Here is a 13,866-nt window from a genome sequence, read left to right on the forward strand (position 1 = left end):
CCGATCATTGTGCTAAATGCTTGGATGATAGTAATATCCTTTACTGCTTATGAAATGCTTGAACACCGATGTTTGATATTGGTTGCAGACTTGTTCGATAAGGTATACTTGCTTATCATGTCATACAAGCATATTGGCTTTAAAAGGTGAACTATGAACTGTGGTACTCTTTATGTTGTGATCTCATATTCTCAAAGAACACTTTGTATGTTCATTATACCTGTTGGATCGTCAATTGACTTAGAAGAGATATCCATTGATTAATCATATGATGAAATTTGTGAGTAATAGATTTGTCACCGATCAACACGTGAAGAAGACTGAAATCTGGCAACTTTGTCATTAATCACAGAGAAGTATCATAATTTGAACAAGAAAGAGCTGCATTCACTCGTACTCATCATCAAGAAAGAGCTGCCTTTCAGACACGATGACCAAGTATCGTAGTCTGAGATTTCTCACAAGTTTACGCTGAGCTGTGTCAAGGAAGCGACTCGATCTGGCAAGCACCATGACCTGCGAGCAAGGACCGATGAGGTGAGTCCACAGCGTTTTGCTGACGAAACGTGCGATATGTTTAAAAGCTCTGAGACTTTTCCGCTTTGTGTTAGCAAATATGAGTTCTCTCAACGATGCATTTCTTTTGCTCATTCATAGAGAAGCATGCGCTAGCTTATGATTTAGGAATTTTAATGCTGCTTCATGATTCATCATCTCGAGGATCTGCCTCATATACTAATTAGAACTTGTGCAAAACCAAATAACTCATACTTGGATTTAGGTCGGAAACCATAGCAGCAGCACCAAAGTAGCAAGAGCCTCCGTGATTTTTGTATCTCTGCCAGTAGCTGTTGAAGGCATAAGATGCATGGTCTTTTATGGTGTTGGGAAGATAGCAAGGCTTGTTTGGTTGGATCATCTTGCAGTCTGCACCCCCTGGTCCACATGCCCAATCAAGTGCTGCTTGTAGAATATCATCAGGTGTTTGTTCATCTGCTATGCACCATTGCTTCTCCAGATCATCCCCATCTATCATGCACCAAAATCCAGTTCAATTTTCTGTTTACGATTAGAAAAGCATCACAGCATCGGTAAGAGATATATTACTAAGACATTTGTAGCCTCATAACTCTATGGATTGAAAGTATAATGACAAAGACTTCGTGGTTGAAGCATCTTCAATTTCTGGAAAACAAACAACCATATTTCTTTAGAAAAGAATAACAACTACCATCATGGTAAAGAGACCTTCTTTTCACAGGAAGATCGGAAGAAAATATTTCTGCAGATGGGCTGATAATTCAAGATACCATCATGAAACTCTCTCATCTAATCTTCTACTGTCATAACAGTTGAGTGGATCCTAGATTGATCGAGGACCATGTATATGTTTCTTCATAATTGCTTGTGCCTGTTCTGTTTGAGGTAAGACACTGACTCTGTTCTTAAATGTACAGGGGAAATAAAGAACTGGAGCAAGAGATCCTATCCAGACCATGGTTGTGTGTGTTACCTGATCCTGGCGTAAGCAACACAAGAATCAACACTGATGGCAGCAGCCTTCTTAGAGCAGTTCTCATGATCTTCTTGTTCCTCCTTTGCGTCTACCTGTATCCTCATTTGAAGAAGTTTGTGTTAATATTCTACCACTTGTTAAATCATCATTAGATTCTTACCTTCGAGCTTTAGGTATGTTGGAATCTTTTCATGTTCTTGCTTTAGCGTGAAGTGTGGATCTTTTGCAGCTGGAATAACTGGCACTTCCTCAGTGACCAGATCCAACAAGGACATGGCTTAGAACTTGGAGAACACTCCAGTCTGCTGCTTTTGAGGGTAAGCATTGTGATCAACAAAGCCCAAAGTGTCGGATTCTTCAGACAATACATCTATTACTTTTGTTTTCTAATTCTATTCTTCAGGCCTTTAATAATAAGGATAAGCAATCGATGAAGCATAAAGTGTCTTATTCTTCAGGCCTTTAATAATAAGGATGCGCAATCGATGGAGTATAAAGTGCTTTATTCTTCATGCTATAGATCCATGACAAAACTGCGGCATTTACTAGATATAGGTTCTTTTAGTTTATTTATGTTTTGAAGTAATATTGATACGTGTGTATGTATGGTAGAGCGGAAGATTCGCTTTTTAAAGTATAAATCTAATCAACCAAAATATTTGTTGGTTATAAGTCATTTACGAGGGTTCTTACTCCAAATAGTCCTACTTCATTCTTGAATTTTCACTCGTCGATAGAATTATGACTATCTCTTGTCCTTAAGTTTTTAGCCCTCCTCTTCGATACAATTTGATTGGATATGATATATTTATACAAATTATAGTCAATCTTAATATTTTTTTATTAGAATTTGATTTAAATTATTAAGATATTTATTTTTAAAATCAAAGTATTACATATTTAGGCAAACTTTTTAAAAATATCTTAAATTTTTATTTTTTTTATAAATCACCTATTTTTTGTTTTATCCTCGTAGAACACCCCTTATTTTTTAAAAGATAAGATTATTTTTGACCTTTGTCATACAGGTCATTGTCTTCATCCCATTATGGTTATCTCTGTATTGTGGTTGCCTCTATCTCGTCGTGGTTATCTCTAACCCTTATTTTTTAACAATAAAATTATGACTATCTCTTATCCTTTTTTTTTTGTCATAGCCCTCCTATTCAATACAATTTGATAGAAGATGTTGTATTTATAGAAAAGACAGTCAACTGTAATATTTTTTTATTAAATTTGATTTAAATTATTAAGATATCTATTATTTCAAAATCAATATATTATAGATTTAGCCAAAATTTTCAAAAATATCTTAAATTTTATTTTTATTTTATAAATCATTTATTTTTTTACTTTATTCTCGTGAAACACACTTTATTTTTTAAAAGATAAGATTATTCCTAACATTTGTCATATAAGCCATCGCCTTCATCCCATTGTGGTCATCTTTATCACGTCATGATCATTTCTATCTTTGTTATAAGGCCTTATTACCCCATTGTGTCCCCACCCTCTGTTCCCTTTGCCTCCACACTACTCTCTGCATCCTCACCATCAGATTAACCTTTTGAATAAGTGATTTTTTTTCCTCCCCCTAACACCTCTACTCTTAATGATGCAATATGGAAGAAAGGCATAGAGCTTTCGAAAAAAGAGAAGGGGTGGAACTCTTCACTTTTATGATCTCTCCATTGATTGACTAAGGTAAAACTTCATTGTGCTACCTAGTAAAAGTGGAGGGGGTTGAGGGTAAGGGCGGAGAGAAGTGTAAGGTGAGGTGTGGTGGGGCGAATATGGTGAGGCCTTATAATGGAATTTAAGTAATGGGCAACGAGTGAGAGGCGGAGGCATTGATAAAAGGACATGACAAAGGTTAAACTTATCTAGTTTATCATAAAATAAAAGACGAGAACAAGGTAAAAAAAAGAAGGGAGATAAACGAGAAAGAGTAAAAACTTAGGATCATATATATATATATATATATATATATATATATATATATATATCATTTTGTTTGAGAGCATTTTTAAAGTATTTAAGGAGATTGAAAAATAAACGAAGATGATTTGTTGGTTTTGAAATGCATATAATAAAGATTAAGAACAAGAGTTCTACATGGATGAACTCTGCAAAAGTGACACTGGCAAGGGCCTGATGGGAGTTCCACCTATTATTAGTTGCCTTATGTTTGGCATGGGCTTGATATTGGCAAGGTCTTGATGATTTAAATTAGCTGTCACTGAAATGATTCGATGCTATATATCTTTTCCAATCCAATTTCGGATTCACAGTGGAAAAGCTAAAACCAAAATATTAAAAAAAAAAATATATTAAAACGTAAATACATGACGACACGGCCTCCTCCGATAAAGCATCCGATAAATCCAACGATCAGGATTGGATAGTCGATCCAATCGATCACTGTCCCTCCCACGGCGATCGTTACATCCCCCTCCGACTCGCTTACGTCACCTTCCATGTAGCCCAGAGAACGCTGACGCTAACTCATCCCACGTGTAGCACTGCATGTCCGTCGATATCCATCCCACCAACATTAGTCCCACCTGGACAACGTCTTCCATGAACACTGACGTCACTTGAGTGGGCCCCATCATTGTTTCATCAAGTGCCGGGAACAGATGTCCCGTCGAGCGTCCCACGAGCTGTGGTCCCTGTTGGAGTCGAAGCAGCGGCGGCTCATCCTAGTAAAACCGGATCGGAATTAGATTTAAGGTCCGTATCCGTTCGAGTCGGACACGAATCGGACAAGAGAGAGCACCTTATTTTACTATTTCCTTGCGAGGGAAGGAGGGGGTCTGGGCGAGTATGAATCGGTGCTTCCAAATTTCCGAGATTTAGTCGCTCAGAGCTCATAGATCTTCCTCAGGTGCCTCTTTCCGTCAATTTTTCATCTCGATAGTTGGGATTCTTGGTGTTCTTCTCGTGATCGGTTGTTCTTGAAGGAGGCCAACTCGTTTGATTCAGCTAGGGTTTTCGAAACTTTCTGCAGTAAGACTTCCTTCTGCCGTCTCGCCGCTCTCTTTATTGTCTCCGTGTTTTTGTTTCTAAAACCTGATAGAGCTGTAGCAGCAAGGGTTTCGAACTCCGAAATATAGATATTTTGTATCGCAAAGTTGCTGTTTTGGAGCTTCGTTTGCTATTTTCTTTAACTTCAACTTTGTTCTCTGTAGCGTGGGTTTTAATCTTGCAGGTCACGCACCTATATCCCTTTGTATGAAAGTTGCAATCTTGCTTGGCTATGAATGAAAGTTGCACGGTGTGCTGCATCACAGAATTTGCCTTTAGTCCTCTCTTTATATAAACTGTACTAATGTGCACTATGGGAAACATTTTCCCCAAAGACTTTGCGATGAGCTTAGTGTACCATAGTTATAGAATCCGTGTCTCTATAGTTTCTCTATAGTTTTTTCTAGCTTGAAAGTCAGCCAATTCGTTCCATGCGTGTTTCCAGGTTGTGTAGGGTGAAGAACATTAGACTTGATACTAAACTCTGTACGGAGTCTAGCTTCTATAAATATTTGGATGGAAGAACATAATTCAACATTTGATGCGGAAGGAAGAAGAATGGCTAATGGATGCGGTCCGTCACCTGAGCATAAGATTAGTGTCGTCGTGGATTCTGAAAAGAAGGAAAATACAGGTAAAAATGATGAAGTGGAAGGAACCACAATGATGAATGGGTTTAGTCCGCCACCTGAAGATAAGAGTGTTGTGTCCGATTCTGGAAGGCATGCCGATGAAGGAAAAAGTGTAGAAGAAGAGAAGCATGGTGAACAAAAGATGAATTCTGTTGAAAAGGAGCATGATGTAGAAAATGGCACAACAAAATCAGCAGGTATGGAAGAAACAGAAGAAGACAGGAAGACTACAGACTTGAATTCTGCCAAAGCCGAGGATGTGAAAATGGCTGATACAGTGGTTGAGAAAGGTATGGAGGTGGAGGATGTAAAGATGGTCAACGCAGATGATCTCAAAGATGAGGAAGGAGAAAAAGTTGAGGAAGCGGAGGGAGTTGAAAAAGAAGCAAAAGATGAGGAAGGAGGAATACAAGGGGAAAGGGAAGGAGGGGAGGAAGGAGCAGAAGAGGAAGACAATGACATGGAAGAAGGAGACAATGGAAGTACTGAAAAGAAGGTTGATGAGGACAAGGAAGCTGAAAGGTTAAAGAAAAAAAGAACAAGGGGGCAAAAGACTTTCAAAAAAGGAGAAGGAAAGGAGGGTCTGACAAAGTCCAAGGATTTCTTTAGTCCTGGGACTTCATCTATTGAACGCCCTGTGCGTGAGAGAAAAACAGTAGAGAGGTTGGTAGAAGTTATTGAAAAGGAGTCATCAAGAGAGTTTCAAGTTGAGAAGGTGCTGTACTTATCATTTGATTGTTTGATATGATTGTCATCACTCTCTTACATGAATAATATATTTTTTAAGATCTGTTTGGTTGCAGGGCCGTGGCACTCCATTGAAGGACATACCAAACGGTACACTTTATAAACCATAATTCTCTTGTGATATATATAGGGATGATATGATGTCCATATTTTGAAATACGTTGACCTTGCTTACAGTTTGCTTTTCAATTTGTTCAACTTTTTGCTCTTCATCTTTTTTTCATCAGGAAATTTCATGCCTTATATGGAGTTGTTCATGGCATGGGCACATGAGTTGTTTTATTTGCTTGAACACAATTTTATCTTCCTAGTCATTGTTTTTCATTGTAACCAACGGTTCTTGAAGGTTTTGGTGGGAGTAACAGATACTTGCTTATCATGATGATTCGACTTATACTAAAACAATTTTTTGTGAATAAATTGGGGTTCATCATTGTGAATAAAGGACTGCAATGTCTAGATCCTTGAGGTTTATTTGTTAGTCAGTCCACTAATTTGCAGGTTTTTCTTCATCCATACTCTTGTTAAACATTTGGAACACTTGTATCATTGAATACAAACAACCAGTATTTGAGTTTTTCTTTTTTAATCTCTAGACTTTCTTTTCCTTTCAAGTGATATGTAGCATTCATGTCTTAAGTGATGATGGCCAAATGAGGAGTTTAAAAGGATTTGTTATAGGCACAAGTTCACAGGGGCTAGGCAACAAGTGTTTTCATTAATATGTCTTGGAATTATATTTTGTAATTAGAATGTGTTGAAAGTTAAAAATACTGTTTGTGGTCTTGGAACTTAGGTTCGATTATTTGGTTTTGTTTTTTGTGTTATTGTTCAGGAACTTATGTTATTGGAATTGTGGGTTAAGTTATTGTCTTGTAACTTATGGATGGCCTGTTAGAAGTGTGGTTCGAGTTATTGTACCTGTTGGATTTATTTTGAGTTGAGCCTACAATTGCAGGCTTTCTAATGTCGGTCATAATAGCATGATCCTGGAATAAAATTCTTTCTCTTCTCTCTCTTCCCTTCTCCCATTAGTTCTACATCATAAAGGCTGTATCTAACTATAAATTCAACGTACTTCTTGATTTTGTTTCAGTGGCCCACAAACTAGCAAAGAAGAAACCTTCTGATATTAAATTGATTCATCAGACTCTTTTTGGAAGGAGAGGAAAGGTAGTTTCAAATGTTATGCATTTTTTTCCATATTTCTTGTTTGTGTAAATATATCAGTTATTTTCTAACTACTACGTTGCCATTGTTAATGTTTCTATTGGTCCAGGGATCGTGCAAATCTTCTGCTTTAATAGCTAAGATTATATGCCACCAGGAGTGTTTACTTCATTTCTCTCACTAATTGCTCAAGACCAAGTGAAATATCAGTCTATGCTTTTGTCTAAATTTTCTTTCCAAAGATCTGTTGTTGCTTTAAATCTAAGAAATTATATATGTGGATTGTTGGAGGACCACATGATCTTTTGGTGGTTCATTAGAACCATTCTGGATTTGTGGTTCTTGTTGTTAGAAATGGTTTAGTCTTGTTAATAATTTTAATATAAATCATAAATCTGGATCTTGTAAGAATCATTGTTGTATTGCCTTGTCTGAGTGTGTTCAAGAAATTCTGGAAGTGTTGTGTTTCAGAAATCATTATCTATGTGTAATTTCAAGCTGAGGAACAACATGGATCACTTAATTTACAGATTATGATATATTTGCAGTGCATTTTTTTTGCATCTCTGTCCATATCTGGGAGTTTGAATGTGTTACTAATTGGCTTTTCACCCGGCATCAACTTTAGGACTTTTTCATTGACATTATTATTGTACTTGCTGAGTATTATCAAGGTCGAAGCAAGTATTTGCTAGCCCTAAACTAGATATCTTAAACATGTTGAAGTTGAAGTATTATGTGACAAACAATCCATCTTTTCCTCCATGATGTCCATTGACCATATTGAAGAGAAGAATTGTTGAATTCCTAACGATTGACTGTAGTGAAAGGAAGATGAAAATGAATTCAAAATTTTGTTTTCTCTTTCTAGTACCTAACTTCTTCTTTGAAAAAAGGCTTTAGGGCTGATTGCCGGCTCCAGGTCCTTTAAAATTCTAGACTCTGCAGTTATCTGTCAACTATTTTGAAAATATTATGACAGCATCACTGTTATCTATCATCTTCTGAATGATGATTCTTGTGTTATGGAACAGGCTGTGAATTTCAAAAATCATATTCTACAGTTCTCTGGATTTGTATGGCATGAAAGTGATGTAAGTAATCTTGTAATACTTGAGAATAACTTGAATATTTTGTTTTCCCTATTTTTTTAAATCAAAATATTGTATTCTCCAGGAAAAGCAGAGAGCTAAGATGAAGGAAAGACTTGACAAATACGTGAAGGACACTCTGCTGGATCTGTGTGACTTGTTTGATTTACCTGCTTCCAAAGCAAATACTAAGAAGGTTAGTGGACTTTTCACTCTCAAGTTTGTGATCAACAATTAGTTAATGTCAGATTGAGTTTTTCTTTCAGTGTTTTCCCTTATCATGTTATATTGATGGTTTGGTTAATATATTATAGGAAGACCTTGTGGTGAAGCTATTAGACTTCTTGGCTGCTCCTCCTCATCCTACTAATGAAGGCATACTTTCTGAGGACAAGGTTTATCTTTACTGCATGAAATATTTTGTTTAGTGAAGTTATTTTGAAGTGGTATTAGCATTGGAACCTAATGTTGGTGGAGAAATTCTTTCTCTTTGTGTTGCTATACATGCACAAATGGGATTGTGCAATACTATATTCTTGTATATTTTTCACCACATTACTATCATTATGTTTGTTTACCGAGTGGTTATATTTTAGTTCAATTACATGTTCTCATTTTCATTTTTTATTCATTTGGAAGCAATCAACAAAATCTAGAAAGCGGAAGAGGGTGGCCCAAGGAAGTGGATCAAAGAGTATGGATCACACACACAGCAAGATATCTAGGAAGGTTAGTATGAGGATTTATACATATTCCACCAGTCAATATATAAGTTATCCGTTCTGTTTTTCTGCTTTAATTTATGTTTCTTTAATTTCTCTTGGTTCTTGTTGGTCCTCCCCTATACCCTGAATTGACGAGAAGCCCGTGCACTGATTCACCCTTTTTGTTTTTCCTACTACTAAAAAGTTGAACCCACTATTATTTTCATATTTTCAATTTTAATAAGCAGAAACAAACCAAAAGTGAGGAGACACTGAGTGAAGACGACAAAAGTGCACAAGAAATGGATAATGAGGATGACATTAAGAATAGTCCTTACAAGCGCAAAGCAGTCAAGCATTCGGAGAATGAGGGTGAGACAAGCGAATGTGAGGAAGCATCGGAAGAAGATGCCCATGATGAAGAGGACTCAGGAAAGGGCAAGCAGGATAAGAAGAAAACTTCCAAACAAGGTTCTGTTGGTAAGGAAAAGATAGGGTCCAGTTCCGAGAAGGTTCCAACACCAGCAACTACCAAGAGTCCTGCTCAATCATCTTCCAAATGCTCTAAAGCTGAATATGATGATGACATAGGCGCTAAGGTTTTCTCCAGGAAAAAGAGAACTGTTGATTCACCCATGAAAAAATCAGCCCCTAGGTCAGACAAGAAAGAAAAGGATACTGGTAAGCTGGTAATCATGAACTCTTCATGATATATAAATGAAGAGATGCATTGATTCTCTTGGATTATTTACAGCTTCTTTATTTAAGCATGCAATCATTATTTTAATTGTTTGGTAAAATTTACTCCTAGGCTAGGTATATAAGTATGGATCTAAATGATAGTCTGTCACCAGAGTGACTTCTTGAGACTAATGTTTTATATTTCAGTTTATTAATGTTCGAGCTCAGAAGCAACCCAGCATATAATCTATGAGTCAGTTTCTAGGTTTCGTCCATCAGCACTGTCGGCTTTTTAGGTTCCTTAATGTTGAAGTTCTTTGCTATCAAATGAGATTTCGTCATATCTCTCAATTAGTTTGGCAGCAATAGCATATTTATTATTTGATACTTGTTTATTCATTTCTATTGAGTAACATATGCGTACACAGTTTTCTTCTTTCCTAATACACTGGCTTTGTGATCTGGTGCAGCAGTCATTTACCTAATAGCTATTAACTATGTTTCCAGTATTTACTAGGTGATCTTTCCCATCATTCTGCTGTTTGAGCATCTTAGTTGTTAGATTTCTCTTATAGGGGCATATGTGAATGCCAGTTTTTGATGTTCAAGTTGATGCAAATTTTATTTGCTATTGATCAAGGTAAAAAGGTTGCTAAAAGTAAGACCAAATCAGAGGCAGAGCATCCAAGCAAGGAGGAACTCAGGGAAAAAATATGTGAAATTCTGAAGGAAGTTGACTTTAACACGGTGAGCTACTTTTTGTTTAATGTATTTAACCTATAAATTTATTCCATATGCTATTTAATTGTTCTTTACATTTATTGTCTCATGGCCCCATATTTGAGGGGTGCCTTATGTATGGGGTCACCGTTTTTGTGTTACCTTTGAACCTTTAGGTGATATTATAATTTTCTCTAAAAGATTTTAACAATAAGAAAAAGTTTACGCTAGATGGCCACGAGTTGTACTTAAGGTAGGTTTCCAGGCAGTCCTAGGTAAGTTTTGGGGATTACTGAAGCACTGCCTCCAGCATTATTCTTCCATCACAGATGACCAGCATGAGCTGTTCATGTAGTGGTTTTCCCGCATTGCAACACTAAATTTGTTCTATTCGTACTGTGTTTGACAATAGCCTATGGCTAATACTCACTTAGAGCTGTTTATGCTATTTTGTTTTACATTTCAATAGAAAACATGTTGCTCCTAGTATGGTTCGTCTTGCCGGTCTACTGGTGTACCAACCAATTGTCGGTACAGTACACACCGAGCTATACAGAGCATATTGACACACGACATATTGGACTGTACCGATGTACCACACATACTAGTCCCCTGTCGGGTCAGTACATATCGCTCATACCGAGCGGTATGCCATAGTACGACGAACCTTTGCTCCTAGTTTCCTTTCTTCCGAATCAAGTGATTTTATTTGTTTTGTTAATTATTGCGGCATAGTAACAGCTCGTGTCCTGTTTTGCTTCAGGCAACTTTCACCGACATTTTGAAGCGGCTAGGTATGTGCTTTCTGAACTATTCTTGTTTCTTTTCTTCTACTTTGATCCACACCAGACAATTATGCAATTCACCTATCAGCCACCCACTACAAAGTGGATCTGACACCGCGAAAAGCATCTATAAAGCTCCTGATTCAAGAAGAGCTGACCAGACTAGCAGAAGCCACTGAAGAAGATGAGGACGATGAAGACGAAGAAGATGCTGGATAGGAAGAAAATCCGCAACCCACAGGCAAGAAGGTGGAAGCTTGACTCAGGTGGAACTGGCATGTAACCGGCACTCCCCAGTTAGTCGGCTTTTAGGTTGGTTCTTGATTTCCCCTCAATGGAGTTCGGCACAAGTTTAATGTGGTGCCCTCTCTGAAGCAGAACACCTACTCCGGATACCATCTTTGAACTAGGCAATATTTATGGGTTTCATTCTGCATTTAGGAACGTTATGATAAATCTATTTCAACTCACTGTCCCATGATCAAAATTGTAGAGGCTACAATAATGTGAAAATGGTGTTCTTGAAGGGATGTGATGGTGTTGAATGCCACTAGCTTGCGTGCATGTGATGTGGTTGCTGGTCTCCTGCATTGTGTTCAGTTGTGTTGTTGTGCTTACTGCATACTGCATACTGTGACTGCACCCCCCATCACCGTCTGCTTGAAAGAGTCTGCTCAGGTGGGCCTCATTCACATTAACCAATGAAGGGGCCCAATCGCCGCCGCCTACGGCATAGATCCGCTTCCGTAGAAGGTCATCAACGGCGCAAAAGGTCCTTAGCGGTTTTCTCTTATCGTGAAACGGACGGCCCTTGTTGTTCCACGTAGCTCTCCCTACGGCATATTTAGGCACCGACCCGAAGGACCGACACATCCCTCCCTCCTCTCCTCGTCGGTGCTCTTGCTCGTGCAAACGCAGGCGTCGCCCATGGTCGGAAGAATTCATCAGGAGGGAAGACCGTCCTTGACTCTTGTTCTTGCTTGCCGAAGTCTCTGTTCTCTTGGCCGTCGTAATCTGTGTACGTGAGAAAGAAGCGTTTTTTATCAGCTTATTATGCTCTGTTTCTCGGTCAGTCGAGAGAAAAAAGGAAGCTTTTTGATCACTGAGATTGTTATCAGAATCGAGCCAAAAAAAGGGTGCTTTTGGACTGTTGCATGGCGGATTCGGACAACGAGTCGGGCGGGCACAGCAACAGCAAAGGAGGGGCGGCGGCGCGGGAGCAGGACCGCTTTCTGCCGATTGCCAACGTGAGCCGGATCATGAAGAAGGCGCTCCCGGCGAACGCCAAGATCTCCAAAGACGCCAAGGAGACTGTGCAGGAGTGCGTCTCCGAGTTCATAAGCTTCGTCACCGGCGAGGCCTCCGACAAGTGCCAGCGCGAGAAGCGCAAGACCATCAACGGCGACGACCTCCTCTGGGCCATGACCACCCTCGGCTTCGAGAACTACGTCGAGCCTCTCAAGGTCTACCTCCAGAGGTTCCGCGAGATGGAGGGCGAGAAGGCCGGCGGCGGCGGCGCCGCCTCGTCCCAGTCACAGCCCAAGGACGGCAGCAATGCCGGCGGTGGTCCCAGCACCACCGTGGGCGGAGGCGGTATGTATGGCGGTGGAATGATGATGATGGGCCAGCAGATGTATGGTACGGGGCCACCATCAGCACTACAGCCATTTCAACATCATCAGATGACTATGGGTGGAATAAACAGCCTGAGTGGTGGTGGCGGTGCCGACGGAGGCTCTCCGTCCTCAGGAAGCCGTCAAAGGCACGACAGAATATGATGCTCGTTGGCACTTCTCAGTCGATCAGATAAAACCAGAAGGCGATGCATGCCATCGATGTCGCTTCCATCCTCGACGTGTAATATCATAGACTGTATTATCGATTGGCGTTGCTCATAAATCTTCACTGTTTAATGACTACCGAAGTAGAAGAGTCGGTCGGGCACCGTATATGGCAAGAACTTGTCAGCTTCTTACAGGTCTCTCAAGTTTCCGAACTGAGAGAGAGCCATTGCATCTTCTTCGTCTGCAAAGCAGGTTGTTGCCTTTCCCTGTCATCGAATACAGAGATGATTCAGATTGGCATTTGGATAAGGTTACAAGGGAAAGAAATGCCCCGATGCCGAGGGCAGGAGCTCGTTCGAGCTGTCGCAATACTGAAAGCTTTCACGGAATCGAAGGCTCGCCTTTACTGAATCGAGCCCATGCCACTTGCCACTTGCTTTCATGGCATCATGTCAAGCACACATTCTGCTTCAGCCGAACATGTGCTCCCCGATCACACGCAAGAGGTTATCTGCACAAAATCCGGATCATGTTTGTCTTCTCTGCCGATCCTAATTCCAAAGGAAATGGAGCATGTAGATCTCCATCTCCAACGCCTGATGCATGTTTGTAATAATGTCAGTTGATAGATCAACCATGCATGTTTTGTGGCAACGACATCTGATCGGCGCGCAGCGGGCCACCATGTCTCCTACTGAATCCAGTCAACAAGCAACTCGAACATGTCGCTGTAGAAGGTGTAGAATTCTTTAGGAAATGATGCCTGGGGGTGGGAAGAACTGTCCTTCCAAGTGCTATGGTTCTTTGTGCCACTTGTCTCGCAATCTACGTGAGACCACTCGAGCGTTGGTATGGGGCAGAAATGGACTGAAGTGGGGAAGCCGCCATCGCCACTAGGGGAGAAGCTTTTCTTTTGGACGAGAATTGTCCCTCATTCGGTGGCCTCTGAGGAATTGGGGTCCATTTGGTAACTCTCTTTTGACCCATAGATCGATCGAAAGCGCAACAT

At 39.7% G+C, this 13,866-nt stretch overlaps 2 protein-coding genes and 1 long non-coding RNA gene across 4 annotated transcripts; 2 read left to right on the forward strand and 1 right to left on the reverse strand.

Moving 5' to 3' along the window:
• Nucleotides 1-316: 316 nt before the first annotated feature.
• LOC135592750 (uncharacterized) lies at nt 317-1,884 on the reverse strand. 2 transcript variants are annotated; one of them, XR_010479223.1, is made up of 4 exons: nt 1,677-1,884; nt 1,514-1,608; nt 772-1,029; nt 317-516 (listed from the first exon to the last, which is right to left on the reverse strand). It is a non-coding gene; the product is annotated as an uncharacterized LOC135592750 (long non-coding RNA). The 2 variants fall into 2 exon arrangements; XR_010479222.1 differs by having other exon boundaries at nt 1,514-1,881.
• A 2,395-nt stretch (nt 1,885-4,279) lies between these two features.
• LOC135592751 (DEK domain-containing chromatin-associated protein 4-like) lies at nt 4,280-11,623 on the forward strand. The gene is made up of 12 exons (XM_065082396.1): nt 4,280-4,525; nt 4,989-5,890; nt 5,979-6,012; nt 7,019-7,095; nt 8,127-8,186; nt 8,269-8,379; nt 8,498-8,578; nt 8,823-8,912; nt 9,136-9,568; nt 10,209-10,315; nt 11,052-11,082; nt 11,162-11,623. The coding sequence occupies exons 2-12, from the start codon at nt 5,060-5,062 to the stop codon at nt 11,290-11,292; spliced, it is 1,986 nt and encodes a 661-aa protein (XP_064938468.1). The 5' UTR covers nt 4,280-4,525; nt 4,989-5,059; the 3' UTR covers nt 11,293-11,623.
• A 147-nt stretch (nt 11,624-11,770) lies between these two features.
• Nucleotides 11,771-12,997, forward strand: LOC103997373 (nuclear transcription factor Y subunit B-3-like). Its single transcript, XM_009418566.3, has 2 exons — nt 11,771-12,091; nt 12,192-12,997. The coding sequence occupies exon 2, from the start codon at nt 12,228-12,230 to the stop codon at nt 12,849-12,851; it is 624 nt and encodes a 207-aa protein (XP_009416841.2). The 5' UTR covers nt 11,771-12,091; nt 12,192-12,227; the 3' UTR covers nt 12,852-12,997.
• Nucleotides 12,998-13,866: the final 869 nt, after the last annotated feature.

Source organism: Musa acuminata, chromosome BXJ1-9, assembly GCF_036884655.1.
Source record: "Musa acuminata AAA Group cultivar baxijiao chromosome BXJ1-9, Cavendish_Baxijiao_AAA, whole genome shotgun sequence".
Lineage (NCBI taxonomy): Eukaryota > Viridiplantae > Streptophyta > Magnoliopsida > Zingiberales > Musaceae > Musa > Musa acuminata.